Here is a 19,789-nt window from a genome sequence, read left to right on the forward strand (position 1 = left end):
TTATATTTTTATTTATAAAAAAAATATTATAAAAATAATTTTTTAAAACATATTAACAAATGGTACAAAACTCCTTGCAGTAAATCGATTCCCAAATCATAACGCATATACTAAAATTATTGTCAAACACCCCTAATCTCGTGGATGCTTCATAGTTAGTCATAGGTTTAGAATTCAAAATTCCTTTTGAGTCTCAACCACTTTTAATAAATGTGTATAATAATATTGTAGTAACCATATGAAATAGTCACACTAATTAATTATCTAATGTATACTATATTATAAACTAAACATGAATCCATTAAACCGACAAATATTGCAAGAAATCCACCTCCCCAACAACAACCATATATATTTTCCGCGTGATCTGGCATCATCTACAGTTGTCACCCGTCACGTCAGATAAATCTATATCTGTGTAAGAAAAAAACTTCTTGGTGAAACTCTGATTTTCTTATAATTTAATAATAATAATTTGATATTTTTATTTATATATATTCTAATGTAATTTTTTTTATTCTATCCATTAATCACAACTATTATAATAATAATAAATTGTTGATTTTAATTTTTATTAAAATTATTTTTAAAATCGGTGTAAATATTTTTCTTTAACTATGTATACTACATAACAATAAACTATTTTTATTTGATGTTATATTATATTTGATGTATACTCTCAAAGTCTATATATAGAGCGGGGATTTCATTCACAAACTCAATTCAAATCAACTCAACTCAACTACTTTATCTCTTCCATATTCCTTCTTTAATTTCTCTTACTAACAAAAACTTTCTACTTCTTTAATTAATTATAAGCTTATTTAATTAAATATGGGTATTGAGAATGAACAATCTTGTGTGCAACTTTCAAAAATTGCAATTTCTGAAACACATGGAGAAAACTCACCTTACTTTGCTGGATGGAAAGCCTATGATGAAAATCCTTATCATGAATTAACTAACTCCTCTGGAGTTATTCAAATGGGATTGGCAGAAAATCAAGTAAGTTTCTAAATATTGAATTCAAAATTATAGAATATTAATTAATTAGAAAACTGTGTATAATCATGAGTATCTTATAAATATGTATGTTATTGTGATTTTCCAGGTTTCATTTGATTTGCTAGAAAAGTATTTGGAAGAGCATCCAGAGGCTTCAACATGGGGAGAAAAAGGAGCACCTGGTTTTAGAGAGAATGCTTTATTTCAAGACTATCATGGACTTAAATCATTCAGAATTGCAATGGCTAACTTCATGGAACAAATTAGAGGGGGAAGAGCAAAATTTGATCATGAAAGAATTGTTCTTACTGCCGGAGCAACCGCTGCAAATGAACTATTAACTTTCATTATTGCAAACCCTGGAGACGCTTTACTTGTTCCTACCCCGTACTATCCAGGGTAAGAACGAAGTACTCAATAATTTACTTATCTATTTTAAGATAAAAAAATTCTTAAAATAACACGTGATAAAATTTTACACATTTGTTTTTTTTGGTCAGTTTAAGTCTAAAAAAATTTCACTATACTTTTTCTACTATAGTATAGTGAGGAAAAAAATTCTATGTACTTATCTATTTCTTTGTGGATATTTGTGTAGGTTTGATAGAGATTTAAGGTGGAGAACTGGTGTAAACATAGTACCAATTCAGTGTGACGGTTCAAACAATTTCCAAATTACACCACAAGCATTAGAATCTGCATACAAAGAAGCAGAATCCATGAACATGAAAGTGAGTGGAGTTCTTATAACAAACCCATCAAACCCTTTAGGTGCAACAATTCAACGTTCAGTTCTAGAACAAATTATCGATTTTACGACACGAAAAAACATCCATCTTGTCTCAGATGAAATCTACTCTGGCTCAGTTTTTACATCCTCTGAGTTCATAAGTGTAGCAGAGATTCTAGAATCGAAAAACTACCCAAAAAATGTTGCAGAAAGAGTTCACATTGTTTATAGTTTGTCAAAAGATCTTGGTCTACCTGGTTTTAGAGTTGGAACGATTTATTCATACAATGATAATGTTGTTATAACAGCAAGAAGAATGTCAAGTTTTTCCTTAATATCCTCAGAAACACAACATTTGTTGGCAACTATGTTGTCTGATAAAGAGTTTACAGAGAATTACATTAAGATTAATAGGGAGAGATTGAAGAAAAGATATGAAATGATTATTGAAGGTTTGAGAAATGTTGGAATTGAGTGTTTGAAAGGGAATGCAGGGTTGTTTTGTTGGATGAATTTAAGTCCATATTTGAAGGAACAAAGTAAGGAAGGTGAATTGGAAATTTGGAATGATATTTTGAATGAAGTGAAATTGAATATATCTCCGGGGTGTTCTTGTCATTGTACACAACCTGGTTGGTTTAGAGTGTGTTTTGCAAATATGAGTGAACATACTCTTCAAGTTGCATTGGAAAGGATACGTAAATTCATGGATAGAATAAGGACAAAAAATATATAAAGAAAAGAAGAATGATATGCATGCTATTTGACAAATTCATTTCTATTCAATATTCAATATTCAATATTCAATATTCATATCATGGTAGTATTTTTTTTAGATGGTTATGGCCATTTTGATAAATTCTTTTGTCGTTGATATATGGAATATTACTGTAAAGCATATTCACTTGAAGTGTACTATATATGTATGTCTTGGTTCTTGTTTGCTTGCTTTAATTAAGCAAGTTCTTTGGAAACTCCTTTTGTATCATTAATTCATGTGAAATTAAGTTAATTAAAGTATATTGATTATATGTACTATTTTTTATGCTTATTCTATTCTATTTTTATTTTTTTTTTACAAATTTCCAATACTTGTCCATTTATATGATTAAGGAGTCACTTAGTTAATGTTTATAAGTATCAAAATTCCTGAATAAAAAAAAAAATCAAATTTTATATTCTTACGATAAAATTAATGATTTATAAATGAATTTAATTTATATACAATATTATCTACACCGTCAATCAATTACATATAAGTCATAACCATTATAAATAAATGTTTTAAAATACTACTATAGTATAAGTAGTTTTAATTTATGGATATTATAATACTAATAATGTATAAAAATTCATCTCTTAACAAATACTAAAATAATATTGTAAAAAATATTACGTAAGTACAATTCGAATAGTAGTCACATAAATATTTGATATTTTATGATGTCCGTTTGAATTATGATATTCTACTTTCTTCTTATTTAATGTGTGTGAATTTCAATTTTAAATTTTAAAAAAAAATATTGTAAAAAGCAAAATAGTACTACAATGTAGTATTGATTATACCCAAGGGTATATTTGGAAGAACATTGTAAAATATGGCTTAAGTTTCTAAAACATCCAAAGTTTTGAAGAAAAACAAAATTCTTAAACAATTAAAAAAGATTTTTTTTTTTTTAATAAGCGAATATTAGTAGTTACTATATATTAATATTAGAGAGAGGAGGAAATGTTGTGTGAGAATTTAATTGATCTTAGATCTCATCATACAACTCCTTTTAATGTATCTCTAGACAAACGACTAGACTATTTAGGATATTACATGTTAATAATTAAAAAGGTGTATAAATCAATGAAGTTATTGTCAAAGTTGTTTTTGGGTTGCTAATTAACAACAATTCAAATAAATGTGAGTTCAAACTATTATTAAAAAATCATTAATTAATTAATTAATTAGATTTTACTTATTTATAGACTCAATTCAAAAATTATAAAATTCATCTTAAGAAGCAGACACTTAAGAGAGGAAAAAAAAAGAAAAGCACAACTCAAATTCGATGTTACTATTTAGATAGGTGAAGAGTCAAAGGACATGTGTGTGGTGTTTTGATGCAACAGCTAGCATTAAAAACCAAAGCTATTATGGCTTTTAGCCTCATGTCAAGGTTGGAATCATTTTTAAATAGAGAAGCTCTTCTGATTCAACTCTCAATTTGAAAGTAGATGTGTCACTCTCAGACTTATTATATGGATAATATATAACTTGACTTCATTAAGAATAATTAATTTTATAGATATACTATTAATACTTTGGCTTCTTAGTGTCGCGCGTGGTGTTCAAATTATTAAAACAAATTATTAATGGTCCCCCTACTTGATATATCATCTAATCGATGGCGATCGATCGCACGATCAGGCTAACTTTTGACTTACAAAGAATTTTCATAATTATATTCAGACAATGGTTAACGTGACGTGTATTAAATCAACTTGAAATTTTATTTTGAAAATTGTATATTTAATTATTTTTTTACTTGGTATATTGAATTATTTAAATGTTCAAAAATCATTTTTTAAAAATAATTATTTTTAAAATCTTATTAAGTATTTGTTTTTATTATAAAAATTTAAAATAAAAAATAATATCTCAATTTAATGTATAATAGCTCTTAAAGTTTATTAAATACTTATAAAAAATATATATTTATATTCTTCTAATTACACTTAAAAATACTTCATTGGTTTTTATTTATAAATAAAAAATTAATATATTTAATTTAAAATTCAAATTAGATATATTAATTTTTATTGACTTTAAAAATAAGAACGAATGATATCCTTAAGATAGTATTATTAGTAAGATTATTGTACTTATCATCTCGCCACCAAACTTTAATTAGCCAACACTGACCAATTAAAGTATATGATATTATACATGCAGGGCTGCCGTCTTAGTTTTATGGAATAAATTGCTATGCATTAAGTTTTATAGTTTATGTAAAGTTTTTTTTTTTTATGACAAATATTGAAAAAAAAACTCAAACTCCACTGTTAGAATATACATAAGATCTCGAGTGATTTTATAAAAGTATCATTTATCACCTTATAAATCAATCGTGTAAGAAAATATTACCTGTAATATAAAAATTTAATATAATATATCAAGAATTTGTCAATCAGATTATCCGGTATATATTTATGTAGAAGTCTCGTAAATAATATAAGGAGTTAGGAACCACTCACTTTTACTAAGATTGAAGAGTGTATAATTAATTTATATACTAGTGTGTTATTTATTCTTTTAAAAAATTATGTGATATATATATATATATATATATATATATATATATATATAAATTGATGAATTTGTATAGTAACACACAAAATCCAATTTAACAATAGTGTGATTTTTAATAAATATAATTGTGGACGGATGTTGACCAAAGGTAAGAGAAAACTGAAAATGACAAAAATATAAGGATTTTGTTGTCGCAGAAATTATTGTGTTTTCATACTAAAACTTTCTCTTCGTCTATCAATTTTTTTTTTTTTTACGTAATTCTTATAGAAACATTGTTCATTTTAGAGAAAGGATACTATCTTTTTAGATTTTGATAATCATAAAATATTATACAAATATGATTAAAACTCTTCAAAATTCGATTTTTCATAAAAAAAAAATTGTAATAAATAAACTTTAGTACATATTTTCATAAAAAATTATTTTTTTGGTATATATTTTATTAGCAACGCAATACACCAATTTCTCCATTTAACTTAATGTTTTTCTATAATATACGTGCGAGCAAGAATCTAATACACATAAAGGTCTAAAATGAATTTTAAGATAGAGTTTTTAAAACATATAATAATATATTGGTAAAAATTAATTATTGAAAAAACTAATAAAATTGGAACAAAAATGATATTTGAAAGTTTAAATTAAAAGATAGAAAATAATTAAATACTATTTATTATAGTCTAAAATTTAAAAATCAAATTAAAGTAAAAAATATGAAATTAATTTAAGAACTGACATAAAAGAGCTAAAAAGTATAATCATAAATAATTGAAATTCGTCTCTACCTTCCATAAAATATGAACAATAGTAACAGAGCTAATGCTATGTCACAACATTTCGCGTTGAAATAAATCAAATAGAAGTGGAAATGAATTTATGATAGTTTAAAAATAAAAAGTAAACACCTTAAATAATGGATCCAATACCAATAGGTAATAAATTGGCACCGAAGTTTATTTATGGAGAGGGTCCAGTGAGCGAAGAATGGTTGTCTGATTCAGATATGTGGGGGGTACAAGTGATAGTACTCTATTACCAACCCCTCTCTTCTTCATCCTGTGGTGGGCCATACTGGCCCATTTCAAAACTATTTACATTTTCGAGGAACATGCTAAATTTTGTATTATGTATTTATATTAGTGTGTAGAATAATTTTTTAGTTATATTTTTATTTTAAAAATTAGTTCATAAAAAAAATTAAAAATTGATTTGCATTAAATATTGTATTTTATTATTAAATTATTGTAAGACATCTAATAATTTATAAATATTGATAATATATAACAAATATTTTAGAGATATGTATTATAGTTTAACTTGTACGTACTATGGACCAACGCTAATATTTATCGATCAATAAAAATATATTAATTTCAAATTTAATCATGAAATGTGTAGTGAATTGTGAAAATAGTCATTGCATTTATTAAAATTATAAAAAGCTAAATAAACAAAATTTAATTGTTTTGTTTTATCATATCTACTAAGAAATAATTATGTCATAAATAAATTTTATTAAAATAAATTATATTGAAATTGGTAATGAATATGATCAAAGTATTTTAATATTATTAATTCTTTTATAGGATATATTTTATTTTTTACTGTTATTATATTTTGATTACATATATCTATATCTATACATAAAAATAATATCCAATTTAACTTTTATTTTATTTTAAATTATTTGATGGATTTAATTAGTATATATTGTCTCTTGTAAACCGTTTTACATTAACATCAAATAAAAATTGTTGATTTGATAATTTTTTAAAATGACGATTATTAATAATACGATTTGATAATGATAGAATCGAATGTAATTATTAGATATCAATGTAAAATTGGTTTGATTTATAGTGATTGTATATGACATATTTCTTTTTCGATACATCTGCAACTATATATAATTTTTTTTTTAATTTTATGTTATTTAAAATTTTATGTTTTATTGTTCAATAAAATAATAAACTTTAAAAAAAGTCATAGTTAAGTATATAAAAGGATATACTAAGTTTTTGTATAAAAGAAAACTTCTCCTAAATTTAAACTATTTTAATTTATAATTCAATTATATTACTAAGTTTTTTAATTTCTGTTTATTTTATTGATAAAACAGACAGAAAAAGTTCATATAAATGCTAGTATATATAGATTTGATAATTTAAAAAAAATGCAACTATATATAGCTAATACAACAATTGCACGAACTTGTACGGAGCTTTGTACGGTTGAATGGAACTGTCAAGTAATGAATCGGGTCCTACACGTTCTTATCAATCTTGTGAGGATAATATTCAATAATTATACATGTCACTTGTATACTTTAATTATTATATATTTTATTTTATCACATGACCAAATTATTATATTTATTATATATTTTTTATTTTATTTTATCTCTCTTAACGTGTATATATTAAATATTTTTATTATATTTTAAGGTTTTCTTAAAAATAAACACTGTTTAGTTTCTTTAAAAAAATTAGAGAAAGAGAAAGAAAAAAAATAGAAAAGAGGTAATTGTTGGATGATTTGATACCAAAGAGAAGAATAAAATGAAATAAATAATTATATTAATAAAAAAAATAATATATAAAAATATAATCAACCGAAAGAAAAAATATGAAAAATGAAATTAATCATGACAAAATAGGATAATATTATAATTTAATTTGCTTTTTCTCATTTTTAATATTTTCTTTTCAATTTAGAGAGAATGATTTTTAATATAGGATCCAATTATTTTCTCTTCCTTGCTGGTCAACTAACTACAAACCAAATGATTTTGATTAATGTGCTTTCTTTTCCTTTATTTCAACAATTACCTATTCCAAACATAACATGAGGTTTGATGCATGTCAAGATATTGTTGGAGTTGGCGAAATTTTCTACCGCTTGGTAATTGGCCTCTCGGCGTGGTTGGTGGGGTTTGTCAAAAGTTTTCCAAATATCGTATATATAAATCTTCAATTTAGTTTAAAATATAAATAGATCAGTAGATTAAGTTGGAATTACTGCTAATATTTATCTTTAAAATGGATATGTATTAATGATTTAATTATTTTTCGTCTTCAAGCCTACAACACAATGTATATGAGGTATCGTCCATAAAATTTTGTAAGTTCTCGTAATTATGTGATTTGTAAAAAAATGTCTTAATGAGTAAAGAATATAGATATTTATAAACTAACTTTAACATTAATTCTCACGCAATGTGGAATTTTTTTTGGGTATACTGAATCATTGATTTACAATCGAGATTACATATCTTTAAAATGTGTGACAAAGATCCTCGTAGGTTTGTTTTTACATCACCGTCATTGTTCTGATCAGAATTCAAAGACCTCACATTGATGGTGGATTAGAAGAGATAAAGCTTCATGAAGGGTGATGTGTGGTAGAGTTCCACAATATATCACATTTATGTTGGTGGGTATACCTTCAAACACTCCAACAATCAAATCAAGATAAAATTGAAGTGGATGGAAGTTATATAGATCGCATACCTTATTAGGGCAGGACGTGAGGCTTATATAACATGAAAGACACATTATTGAACTTCGAGGATCTAAAACAATATTAATAATTAGTGTAAAAAAAATTATATATTGGTCAAAAAATCAATTGGCATCTTATTTAATGTTGCTTCAAAAGATAGTTTAGTATTTGTTTTTAACACATTTTGTGAAAGAAAATAATTTATATGTAACGACGATGTAAAACGTATAACTAATTAAAAAATGTCAAATAAAAAGTGATATCATAAAATGATTTGATTAAATGCACTTGTTAAAAAAGTTTTTTACATGTGCAAAACTTCTATGAACTCAAAAGAATGTGTTAAACTTTTTTGTATTTATAACCGGTATTAATTAAACCCAAGCATTAAAAGTTATTTTTGAAATGAATTATAAAGTGTTGATATTATGACTTTTGGTCATTCTACAAATGCTTTCATCCAACCTATTTTATTGAGGTCATTACTTTTATAGGGTTGTTTGGTTGTGAGAAAAAGTGAGAAGAGAGAAAAATATGAGAAATGGTATAACAAGATATAAAATAGATAAGATTCAATGAAATAATTGATATAAAATAAAGATAAATGTATATTTTTTGAATGGATAAAATATTCCTTATTAAAAGAATTATAAATCACAATTATGCCACTACTTTATGGGCAAAAGTAGGGGAAAATATGCACTTGGGAAAAGTCAAAATGTGTGGGTCCAACTAAAGTTTTATCATTCGTCCCCAATTATCTTTCATTCAAAATGATAAAGATCTGCACTATTTCCTCAACTTTTGTATTAGTTTAGTTTCTTGTGTACATTTTTTCTACCAATTATAACTTTAAAACTTTGCAACAAAATAACTTCTATTAATCATATTTTCGTAAAAGACAATCAATCATCGTTGAGAGAATCTTGATGATAATAATGCTCAATTTTCTTCTTTTGGCAACACTATTAATGACTATATTTTCTCTAATCTTAATTTTCTTATTTATGATATAATAAGAGATATTGATTTATCTTATTTATCGTATTGAATTTTTTTTTTTATCATAAGAAAATACTATGTTAATTTAATTGTAATATTTTGATCTTATAATCTCGACGGATTTTAAAAATTAATAATTTAATGCTATCTCTTTATTATAAGCTCCTTTTTCATATAAATCTTGTGGTATGTGTTATATAATTTTTTTAACTAGTAAAAACTATTTATTTATGTGAAAAATTTATCCACCGTAAATCATCGTTTATTGTGAATTTTTTTAATGAAATTAGTGTGTATATTTTTTAAACCTACGTGTATATAATTTTCAAAATATATATCATAAACACGTTTATGGTAAGGAATGGTAAGTTGTGTTTCTTTATTAAAACAAAAAAAAAAAGGATACGGGGTACGTTTGTTACACGGGGGTATGTTACTATCCATCAAATTTGCCATACAAGCCTTAGAATATGGGCTCGTAATGTTTTTTTTTTGTCCAATGGGTTTGGAATCTTTTAATTTGGGAGCTTTTTTCTCCACTCCTTTTTTCCGTTACATTTCTTCGTCCCTTTTTAGTGGTTTTGCTTCACTTTTCTTTTAACAAATATTTTTTTTACAAAATAATTACTTCTTTGAGTTTTCATTGATTTGTTCCAGTTTCTGAAGAAAAAAAATTTAAAAATAATATATAAAATGTTTCAAATAAAAAGATGTTTGAATAATTTTCATATAAATTATTTTTTATAATGATTTTTTATTATATTATAATACCATTGAAAATGATTTTTATTGTATTTCACAAAACAACTTTTAATTTTAATCATTCAAATAAAATAATTTTTAAATTATTAAATGTCAATAAATGAACCCTTAAATTTTTTCCACTATATAAAACTGGAAGCTCCTAAGTAATGGAAGCTCCTAAATAACAATGCAATCATAACATGCAATTTCTACTCGTGATTAAGGAAATCAAAATTAAACCGAACATTAAATTGACGCAGAATTTAAAATTTAAAAGTCTAATCGGATTCGGACTAACAAATATATCCTTTATTATTTTTAAATATAGTATATAAAGCAATAAAAAAAAAATATTTATAACATTATACAATTCAAAAGTTAACTCCACTATATATTTATTCATTATTCTATTTTATTATTTTTATTTTCAAGATGATGTTAGCATACTTGACTGTCCTGAAGTTTAGGTGGGATTTTTAATGGATTGAAAAAAATTACTGAAACGCGTATGGGGAGGTGTGGTTGGGATTCTGAAGAGTATAATTGATAATTTTTATTGGTGTTACTTGTGTGTGGTGTAGACAAGGCTTAGTGGGCGGTTATTGTAAATTTTGAAAGCACCAAAAAATATATAAAAAAGTGCAATTAGCAAACATGGTGGTGTAGAAAGTCATTCCTTTTTATTTTTTGACACTTGGAGTCCAAAATGCATTTGTAGTCCCCAATTTCTAGCCTAAGTCAATAGATTGAATCATTGAGTTTTCAAGATAGTTCGAAAAAACTAAAACTAAAACTTTGTCGGCACAGTCGCAAGCTATTAGTTTAACAGCCGCAGTTTGAACAAGCACCTACACACACTCGTACACATAATACAAATTTTTACTCTATTTTTTGTGATACAAGTCCAATTATCATCCATGTAAATTATTAAAATATTTAAAAAAGACATGTCAATTATGAATAATTCTAATGATATTTTTTATAGACATTTGTCATCGCGGTATTTATTATTTTAATGGAAAAGACTAACATAATATTTGACTAATTTATTCCAAAGATGGTGGTGTAGGACTATCCATAAAAACAAAAAATTGCATTGAATCTTAACTGAACTATACTGAAAAAAATTAAATTGTGATCAATTATTTACGAACTAGATTAGTTCAATACGCGGTTCATGAATTATTTGTCACATCTTCATTCTTTTAACGCAATTCTGTAAGTTTTTTTTTTTTAAATGATCTTAATAATAAATTCAGTTTATACTTAATTTTTCTAACTTTCCAGTATATATTGATAATGACAATTCGATTTATAAAAAATGGGTTGGATTCAAAAAGATATAGTTCAATTTTTTGAAGCTAATTTTGATTTAGTTTGAAAACAATGAATTGGCATACCAAAATTTTATATACTAATTCGATTGGAGATGAACCATTAATTAATAAAAATAAAAATAAAAATCCATCTCAAATTAATAATAATAAAATTAAATTATACTTATAATCTCTTAATTAATTTTTAATTTTAATTTAATCTCTTAAATTATTAATATTAATCACTTTAATTCTTCAAATTATTTTCATTTTATTTTAATAAACATTTTGATAGTTTAAATTACTTACGTTATAAATTTTGATCCTTTAATTTAATCTCTTAACAATAATAATAAGAGATGAGAAGAGTTGCGAGTTGAAGCGATCACCATGGCTTCATCACTATCACCTCCGAAAGTGAATATGGAGGTACATGTCCATAACCGTCACAAACTTCTCAAATCCCTTCGCCAACACCTTTCCCAATCTTCTCTTCCTCTTCACGGTTTCGTCCTCCTTCAGGGCGGCGACGAACAAACTCGTTACGACACCGATCACCTTGAACTCTTCAGGTACCCTTCAAATCTCAATCACAATTATTCTCATTTCAATTTTACCAATAATAAACAAATGTACTAATTGCAGACAAGAGAGTTACTTCGCTTATTTGTTTGGAGTTGAAGAACCCGGTTTTTATGGAGCAATTGTGAGTTCCTCTCAATCATTTCCTACACAAATCAATTTTAACTTTTTCTTTTATGATACGCAATCATCTTAAGTTGTTGAAATTAGGAGTTATAATTTAATTTATGCATTGTAATTGTTATTTGGCTGTTATTTTTAAGGATATTGGAAGCGGGAATTCTATCCTATTTGCTCCTAGGTTGCCTGATGAGTATGCTGTTTGGATGGGAAAGATCAAATCACTTTCCCATTTTAAGGTAATTCACCTAATGATAATTTTTTTAATGCATTCTCATGTCATGTCATTTTTCATTAGAGTTTGACCGCGTAACCTCTAGGGACAAACTTCAAATTCTCTCAGATGGAATTGGTAAATGACTATCAGTGTCACTTTATTAATTGATGGTAATATATATGTCATGTATGTTTGATGGTGCATTCACATGTATGCATCCATTTTTGCAGGAACATTACATGGTTACTACGGCCTGTTTTACCGATGAGATTCCAACTGTTTTGAAACAACATTACCAAGGTTCAGGGAAACCCTTGCTCTTTCTTTTGCACGGCCTTAACACAGATAGCAATAATTTCTCTAAACCTGCGGAATTTCAGGTTCTTAATTCTTATCATTTCTTTTATGGTTGTGAATCATTTCTGACAATGTTGTCAAATAGCAGCTGCAGCGCAGCGGATTTTCAGCAAACCACTATTGTTCTGCGTTATGCAATTTAGTACAAATTGTTTACATATAACAACTATAGCACTATAGCATAGTAGTATTTGAACAAACCGCTATTTTCTGTGATCTCCGACTTTCGTCGCTGATTTATGTCCCAAAATGTTTTTTGCATTAAGTATCAGCATTGTCGATCCTATTTTGTTATATTGGATGAGATGGTATTCCCTACTAGCATCTTTCTTAGGAAGTTAGAATTGTATATTTATGATTTGAATATTTTTACAGGGCATTGGCGAGTTTGATCAGGATCTGACAACTTTGCATCCTATATTGACTGAATGCCGTGTTATCAAGTCAGAGTTGGAAATTGATCTTATTCAGTTTGCCAATGATATAAGCTCTGAAGCTCATGTTGAGGTAACTAGTGTTAACATGCTAAAGTGTGCTTGTTTCTTTCTTTTTTTCCTAACATTTATGTCAAATGTTCTCTGGAGCTATATAGGAGATGCTGCAATGGTATTAGAGGAAAACAACTTTATATATTTTGATGGTTTAATTTTTGTTATCTTTAGTTTTGATGGTTTAATTTTTATTATCTTTTTAGTACAAGGCTAAATAAAACTACGGAAAATAGTTTCATGTTGATAGTTTAGTTTTTCATAGATAATAAGACAAGGAAAATTGCTAAAGTATAGAAGTATAAAACTTAACAGGCATAAAAGAGTTCTGATACGGAAAAATATTCCTTTTTCATGTTTCTTTTAATAAACATTCCCAAATATAAGTATTATTTCCCTTTAGTTTGTTACCTTCCATTTTCCACAGAAATTTGTTGGTTTTAATTTTTCAAGTTACGAACATCCAAATGTGTTGGGGTTCACACAGGTACACAGTACACTATCTGTTAGTACTGGTAGATAGAAAAATCTGTGACATCAATGATTAGTGTGAAACTGTGAATGACATTATCCATATGTTTTGTGAAAATGTTAACATGATAGCTGCAATATATTATATATTATACACTACAACGAAACAGGTTATGAGAAAAGCTAAAGTGGGCATGAAGGAGTATCAGCTTGAAAGCACTTTTCTTCACCACACCTACATGTATGGTGGATGTCGGCATTGCTCTTATACATGTATTTGTGCTACTGGTGACAACAGGTATACATTTACATTCCTGATAATGTGACCATATTTGTTACAATAACTGTGATTCATAGATACTTTTGGTTGAATAAAACTTTTCTCAATGGTCATTTGTATGAAATGTGAATGATTTCTTGGTTCTGTCCATGCTAAGAAAAAAGTAATAGAGCTAAAAAGACTTTGTTTGATATTTTTCTTACCATTCGGACTTGTTTTGATATTACCAACTTTATTATCAGCAATCTTAAAATGTTAAGTGTAAGTTTGTACTGTCACTACACAACATATATAAAGTTTATTATAATATCTTTCTTCTAGTTTTAAATAGTAGCAATTTCCATCACAAAATGGGATGGCTAACACGCATGTATTAATGCAGCGCTGTTCTACATTATGGGCATGCAGGAGCTCCTAATGATAAGGTACGACATAGAGTATTTTTTCACCCTTTGAATTTGAAGGTCGTTACTGACTTTTCATTGCAAATTTGCAACCAATGTCATATGGTTGGTTGGCTATCATAATGTTGCCGCGTTCAGTTCCTGCATCTTTCAAGATTGATGACTTTTCTAAGTTGTTTGTTCCATTCCACTCCAAGGGTTTTGTGTTGGCCGTTTACTTATTCATATTTTTCTACCTTGCTATTTTATCAATCACATGCCCTGTCATTAGTTTCTTTTTCATCAGTGAGATGAAAATAATTTTTGCTCAGCATTATGGAAGAAATTATAACAAAAATGAGCAACTCTGGGAAACAGAAAAAAGAAACTATATTATTAGGTGATTTTGGATATGGCCAATCAACTTATTAAGTGTTGAAATTGCACTTGATTTCCTTTAGACAGTGACAAAAGAAGATTAACTTGTAGTCTAAATTGGATGATCAATGTTTATTTACTTTTAGAGATATATTCATTTTAAAACATCACTCTCTTATAGACTTTGGAAGATGGAGACATGGCGTTGCTTGATATGGGAGCTGAATACCACTTCTATGGGTCTGACATAACATGTTCTTTCCCTGTGAGTCTTTCCATCAACATTTTAAAAAGTGATTTTGGTCTTCATACTTAGTTTATATGTTACACCCATTGCCATTTTGAGCTATGTGACTGAATCATCAGGCATGCACTTCATTCCTTTGTTCATTTATTTATCATGTCACTCTAATAATTATTACCTGTACACTCATCCATACTTTGTGTACGTGTATGCAGGGAATTAGTAGAATGCAACTTATCATTTTATCTACTAACTGGACTGGAATAACCATTTTATGGTTAACTTTTTTTTTTTTTTTTGGTGCAGATAAATGGAAAGTTTACAAGTGACCAATCTCTTATTTATAATGTGAGTGCTTTCTACTTAAACCTCTTTTGTCTAAGGAAAACAAATTGTCAGGTCTTTACTTAATATGCATGCTGCACCAGTATAAAAATCTGCAGTGCAGATTCTCACAAACACAGATAATAATGTTAGAATTCATTTGCTTGTTAGGATGGCCCAGTTAATAGCATTTCTTTCATCATTTCTTTATTTTTTCTTTCCATGTTCTGCAGGCTGTTCTTGATGCTCATAATGCTGTTATTTCTTCAATGAAACCTGGAGTAAGCTGGGTTGATATGCACATGTATGATTGAGTACCATTATTGCTTTTAGCCTGCTAGCCTAAGATATTATCTTCCATGTTTGGTTTCAAACGGTAACAGTTTGGAACAAGTATAATTTCTAACTATATCAGTACTTTACTCCAGAGAAGTTTCCTGAATCCTGAGTATATAACTTAGATGAACCAGAAAATATACAGAGTTGTAGCCTTAGTTAGTAATTTGCGCATGTCCGGTCATAAGTCTCTTTTAGCTGTCACATCTAGTTGGTAATTTACTTGTGTCTAGTAGATATTTAGCATTGTTTCTGCTCATTTCCTCTCTAATATTGCAGATTAGCACATAGAGTGATTCTGGAGTCACTAAAGAAGGGACACATTGTTGTGGGGTAACTTGAGTTATATATTTTGTTTTATAACTTCCAGAGGCAAACTTGCATCTTGATAGAAATTGTATGATCTTTTGGTAAATTGAATATTTGTTGATTTTTGGTGTAGCAATGTTGATGACATGATGGATGCACACTTGGGTCCTGTTTTTATGCCGCATGGTCTGGGGCATTTCCTTGGTATAGATACACATGACCCTGGGGGCTACCCTAAGGTATTTGTGGATTTTTGTTCAGAACATTTTAAACTACTCCCTCCCTCTATAGGGTTTGTGTATTTAAGATTAAAAGGTGATTTTTACATTATATAAAAAATTAATTACTTGTTAGGGGTTTTTATGTAAAATATAAGCTAATTTTTGTTTAGTTGCAATCATAAAAATGAACTGTTTTAACATTCTCATCTATGACACTCATTACAATCATATCCTTTCTCAGGAACTATTCAAATTAGCTTTTCATTATAGTCAGATTTAATATTATTTTTTTCAGTTTATGATTATTTTCAAAGCATAAACAAACACATTGAAAGTCCTTAAAAGTGATTGTTTTATAAAATATTCTAAAACGAACGGGCTCTTAATTATTGGCTTATATAATTAATTTTACAACAAACAAGCCTTTTCTCACTAAGTGAGTTCGGGTACATGGATCTATGAACGGATATATTTGATCCAAGGATAGATTATATAGATCTAAATCACTCCTAATGAGGCCTTTAGTTTTTCTAAATACCTATCTACCTCTTAACTATGGACTATTCTCCTTACCGGTGCTTGTACGGGTTTTGTCCATACATTTTCAAACCATCTTAAATTTTTCTTCATATGATGGCTTGCAAATGTTGGCTTGGTTTTCATTCAGGGCCTAGAAAGAAGAAAGGAACCGGGACTAAAAGCCTTGCGTACGGCCAGAGAGCTTCAGGAAGGAATGGTTAGTTATGGTCTTTTCCATTAACAATTTTTTTTCCTAAGTAGTAAGTTGAATGAAGTTTATCAACTTGTTAGTTTGTATTTTGGTTTGTGATATATGTAGCACGTTAACAATGGCACAATTTGATGCGCCTAAAACTCCCTAATTTATTTTTGTGATAACTTTTTTATGCAAAAAATTTTGTTCCTGAAGTCTTTAATGGATTGATATTTATCCATATTTTATAATGGTATCTCTGAAAGTTAAAATCAAAACATTGAATATTATATTTCGTGAACCCTTGTTGCCTTAGTTGAGTTTTTTGTTTCCTTTGATCTCTATTAGTCATTCTCTCTTTTGTGATATGGAAGCAGAAGTATGAACTTCATGACGAAGTAACTTGTTTTTATGCTTCTAGGTTATCACCGTGGAGCCTGGATGCTACTTTATTGATGCTTTGTTACCTCCAGCCATGAATAATCCCAAAACTTCCAAGTTCTTTAACCAGGAAGTGATTAGCAGATTTAATGGTTTTGGTGGAGTTCGAATTGAGAGTGATGTGGTATTCCACTTGCTGAACCTTATTAAGAATAAATTAGTTTTTAGTTTATCATTTCTATCTTCTCATTGTGTCACTATAGATGAAATTAATGTTTTTTCTCACTCTCAGTCACGTAATATTTGCCCTAGCATACATATTTTCAACACCATGCACACTCCCGCATGCATACGGAACTCTACTAGTATAGTCCTTTTTATTTTTTGCAGAAGAGTATATATATTAGCATGTAATATATATATATATATATATATATTCTGTGAACAACATAAATCATGGTAAAAATAGTGCTCTGCTATTCTGTATATGAGCTTATCTGTTTATTTAGGGCCTGAATATGAAAAACGTTTATGTTATAAATGCAATATAAACGCGTAACTAATTTGTTTATTTAAGAGGGCCTTATTCCTTTATTTACGAGCTTTTCTGTTTATTTATTCCGTTGTGATGTACTCAGCTTGTTACTGCTACTGGTTGCTATAATATGACCAAGTGTCCAAGAGAAATACAGGAGATTGAGGCAGTGATGGCAGGAGCACCATGGCCAGTCAAGAAGACTCTCAGCTCAGCGTGTGAACTTGCACACCCTAAGTTTTTATAAATTGTTCATACAATCTTAATTTTCTTCATTCTGACCACCCTGATAATTTGGTTTTGCACTCTGACCCATTCACACTGCACTGTGATGTCAGATCTGTTGTGCTGAAAAAACTCGGTGAACTGCTGCTATTTTTTTTTTGACTTTGTTGGTTTTTCTGCAATGGTAATGTTGATTATTAAAAAATTGAATCTATATAGAAACGAACACAGGAGGTAGTGATGGGTTATTACCATTCATGAATGAATGTATCCAATAGGGCTACACATCTTATCTGCATTTCATGGAAATGTTGGGTATATATTAGGGTTATAGATTATATGTACATCACTTACACTTATTTTCATAATGTATTTAATTTATTTGCCGTGCATGTTTTGCTTTAGAATTAAAATAATACACATCATTTACTTATACTCCAAAGTAGTATATGATATTGAAGTCTAGCGCAAATGATTGGGGTGAAGTGTGTGAGTGTTGAAATTTTTGAGGTACTAAGATCAATTTAAATATTTATTTTCATATGGTAAATAATTAATTTAAAAAAAAAAATTATTGCACGACAAAGGTCCCGAATCTGCCAGTGCACTGTTGACTAGTGTTGGAAATGGATTGGAAAACAAAGCTTGACTTCAAGCATCGTAGAGACGCAAACAGCTTTCATTTGAATCACATGCCAAAATTCACTGTATTAATACTATAAACAGTGTATACAGTGTTAAGTATTCTATTAAATGTGTGTTCAAATATTATTTTCTTAAAAATTGCAGGTCTTTTGATAGAACTCAAAATAGCCACTTGCCATAAGTGTATTACTTATACTGTGTTTGGATTGGAAGAGAAAATCAGATAAGAAAATGAAGAAAAGAGACAATGAGAGATACTAGTAGACGAGTAAAATTGTAAAATGTTTGGTTGAAGGAAATTGCATTAATAATTAGCTATCATATATACATCCTTATAAATTTGATGTTGATAGAAAAATGTTTGGTGATTGTGCATTTTCCCCTAACTCCAAGAAAGTGAGTGGAGCATGACACTAGCCACAACAAATAGGTAGAGCATGACTTGATTGGAATAAGAATCATGTAAGTAAAAGTACCACTGCCCTCCTGTCAATCATGAGAACAGCCCAGGGGCCTCTAGTTTGCAGCCAACTATACGCTAGTAGATTGTCTTGTCTCCATTCACACGAAGGGTACACTTTGCGCTTTATTTCATGCCATTTGTGGTTTTTAAAAACAAAAAGTAAATACATAAATTGATATTTACAAAATATCTATTTTTTGAATTTCATGAATTAATAAATATATTTTTTAAAATATCAAATATCAATTAAAATATTCTCTATAATTTGTTATAAGATATTTTGATGTGACACTAATTAAATATATAATTTATCTATGTTATTTTTACTTCAATGTTATTTTTTTAGAAACAAATTTACCATGAAATTGTCATCTTAAAGATAAATTTTTTATAAATAAATTTAACGGTGAGGATTTTTCAATTAAGAAACACAAGAAAAATATTAACATAGGAATATACATTGTAGACCTCTATTGTGCTGACAATAGATAGATATTCCACACTCAAATATTCAAGAAA

General features: G+C 27.8%; 2 protein-coding genes across 2 annotated transcripts; both read left to right on the forward strand.

Annotated features, from left to right (window-relative positions):
* The first annotated feature begins 737 nt into the window (after positions 1-737).
* On the forward strand, positions 738-2,542 carry LOC101498086 (1-aminocyclopropane-1-carboxylate synthase 7). Its single transcript, XM_004503474.4, has 3 exons — positions 738-1,005; positions 1,112-1,404; positions 1,604-2,542. Exons 1-3 carry the CDS (start codon positions 835-837, stop codon positions 2,469-2,471), a joined length of 1,332 nt encoding a protein of 443 aa, XP_004503531.1. The 5' UTR covers positions 738-834; the 3' UTR covers positions 2,472-2,542.
* Positions 2,543-11,936: 9,394 nt separating this feature from the next.
* On the forward strand, positions 11,937-18,554 carry LOC101498422 (uncharacterized). The gene is made up of 15 exons (XM_004503475.4): positions 11,937-12,171; positions 12,245-12,305; positions 12,445-12,540; positions 12,749-12,898; positions 13,251-13,382; positions 14,005-14,132; positions 14,497-14,539; positions 15,057-15,140; positions 15,426-15,467; positions 15,677-15,747; positions 16,059-16,112; positions 16,222-16,327; positions 16,977-17,045; positions 17,443-17,586; positions 18,041-18,554. Exons 1-15 carry the CDS (start codon positions 11,990-11,992, stop codon positions 18,182-18,184), a joined length of 1,506 nt encoding a protein of 501 aa, XP_004503532.1. The 5' UTR covers positions 11,937-11,989; the 3' UTR covers positions 18,185-18,554.
* Positions 18,555-19,789: the final 1,235 nt, after the last annotated feature.

This window comes from Cicer arietinum, chromosome 6 (assembly GCF_000331145.2).
Source record: "Cicer arietinum cultivar CDC Frontier isolate Library 1 chromosome 6, Cicar.CDCFrontier_v2.0, whole genome shotgun sequence".
Lineage (NCBI taxonomy): Eukaryota > Viridiplantae > Streptophyta > Magnoliopsida > Fabales > Fabaceae > Cicer > Cicer arietinum.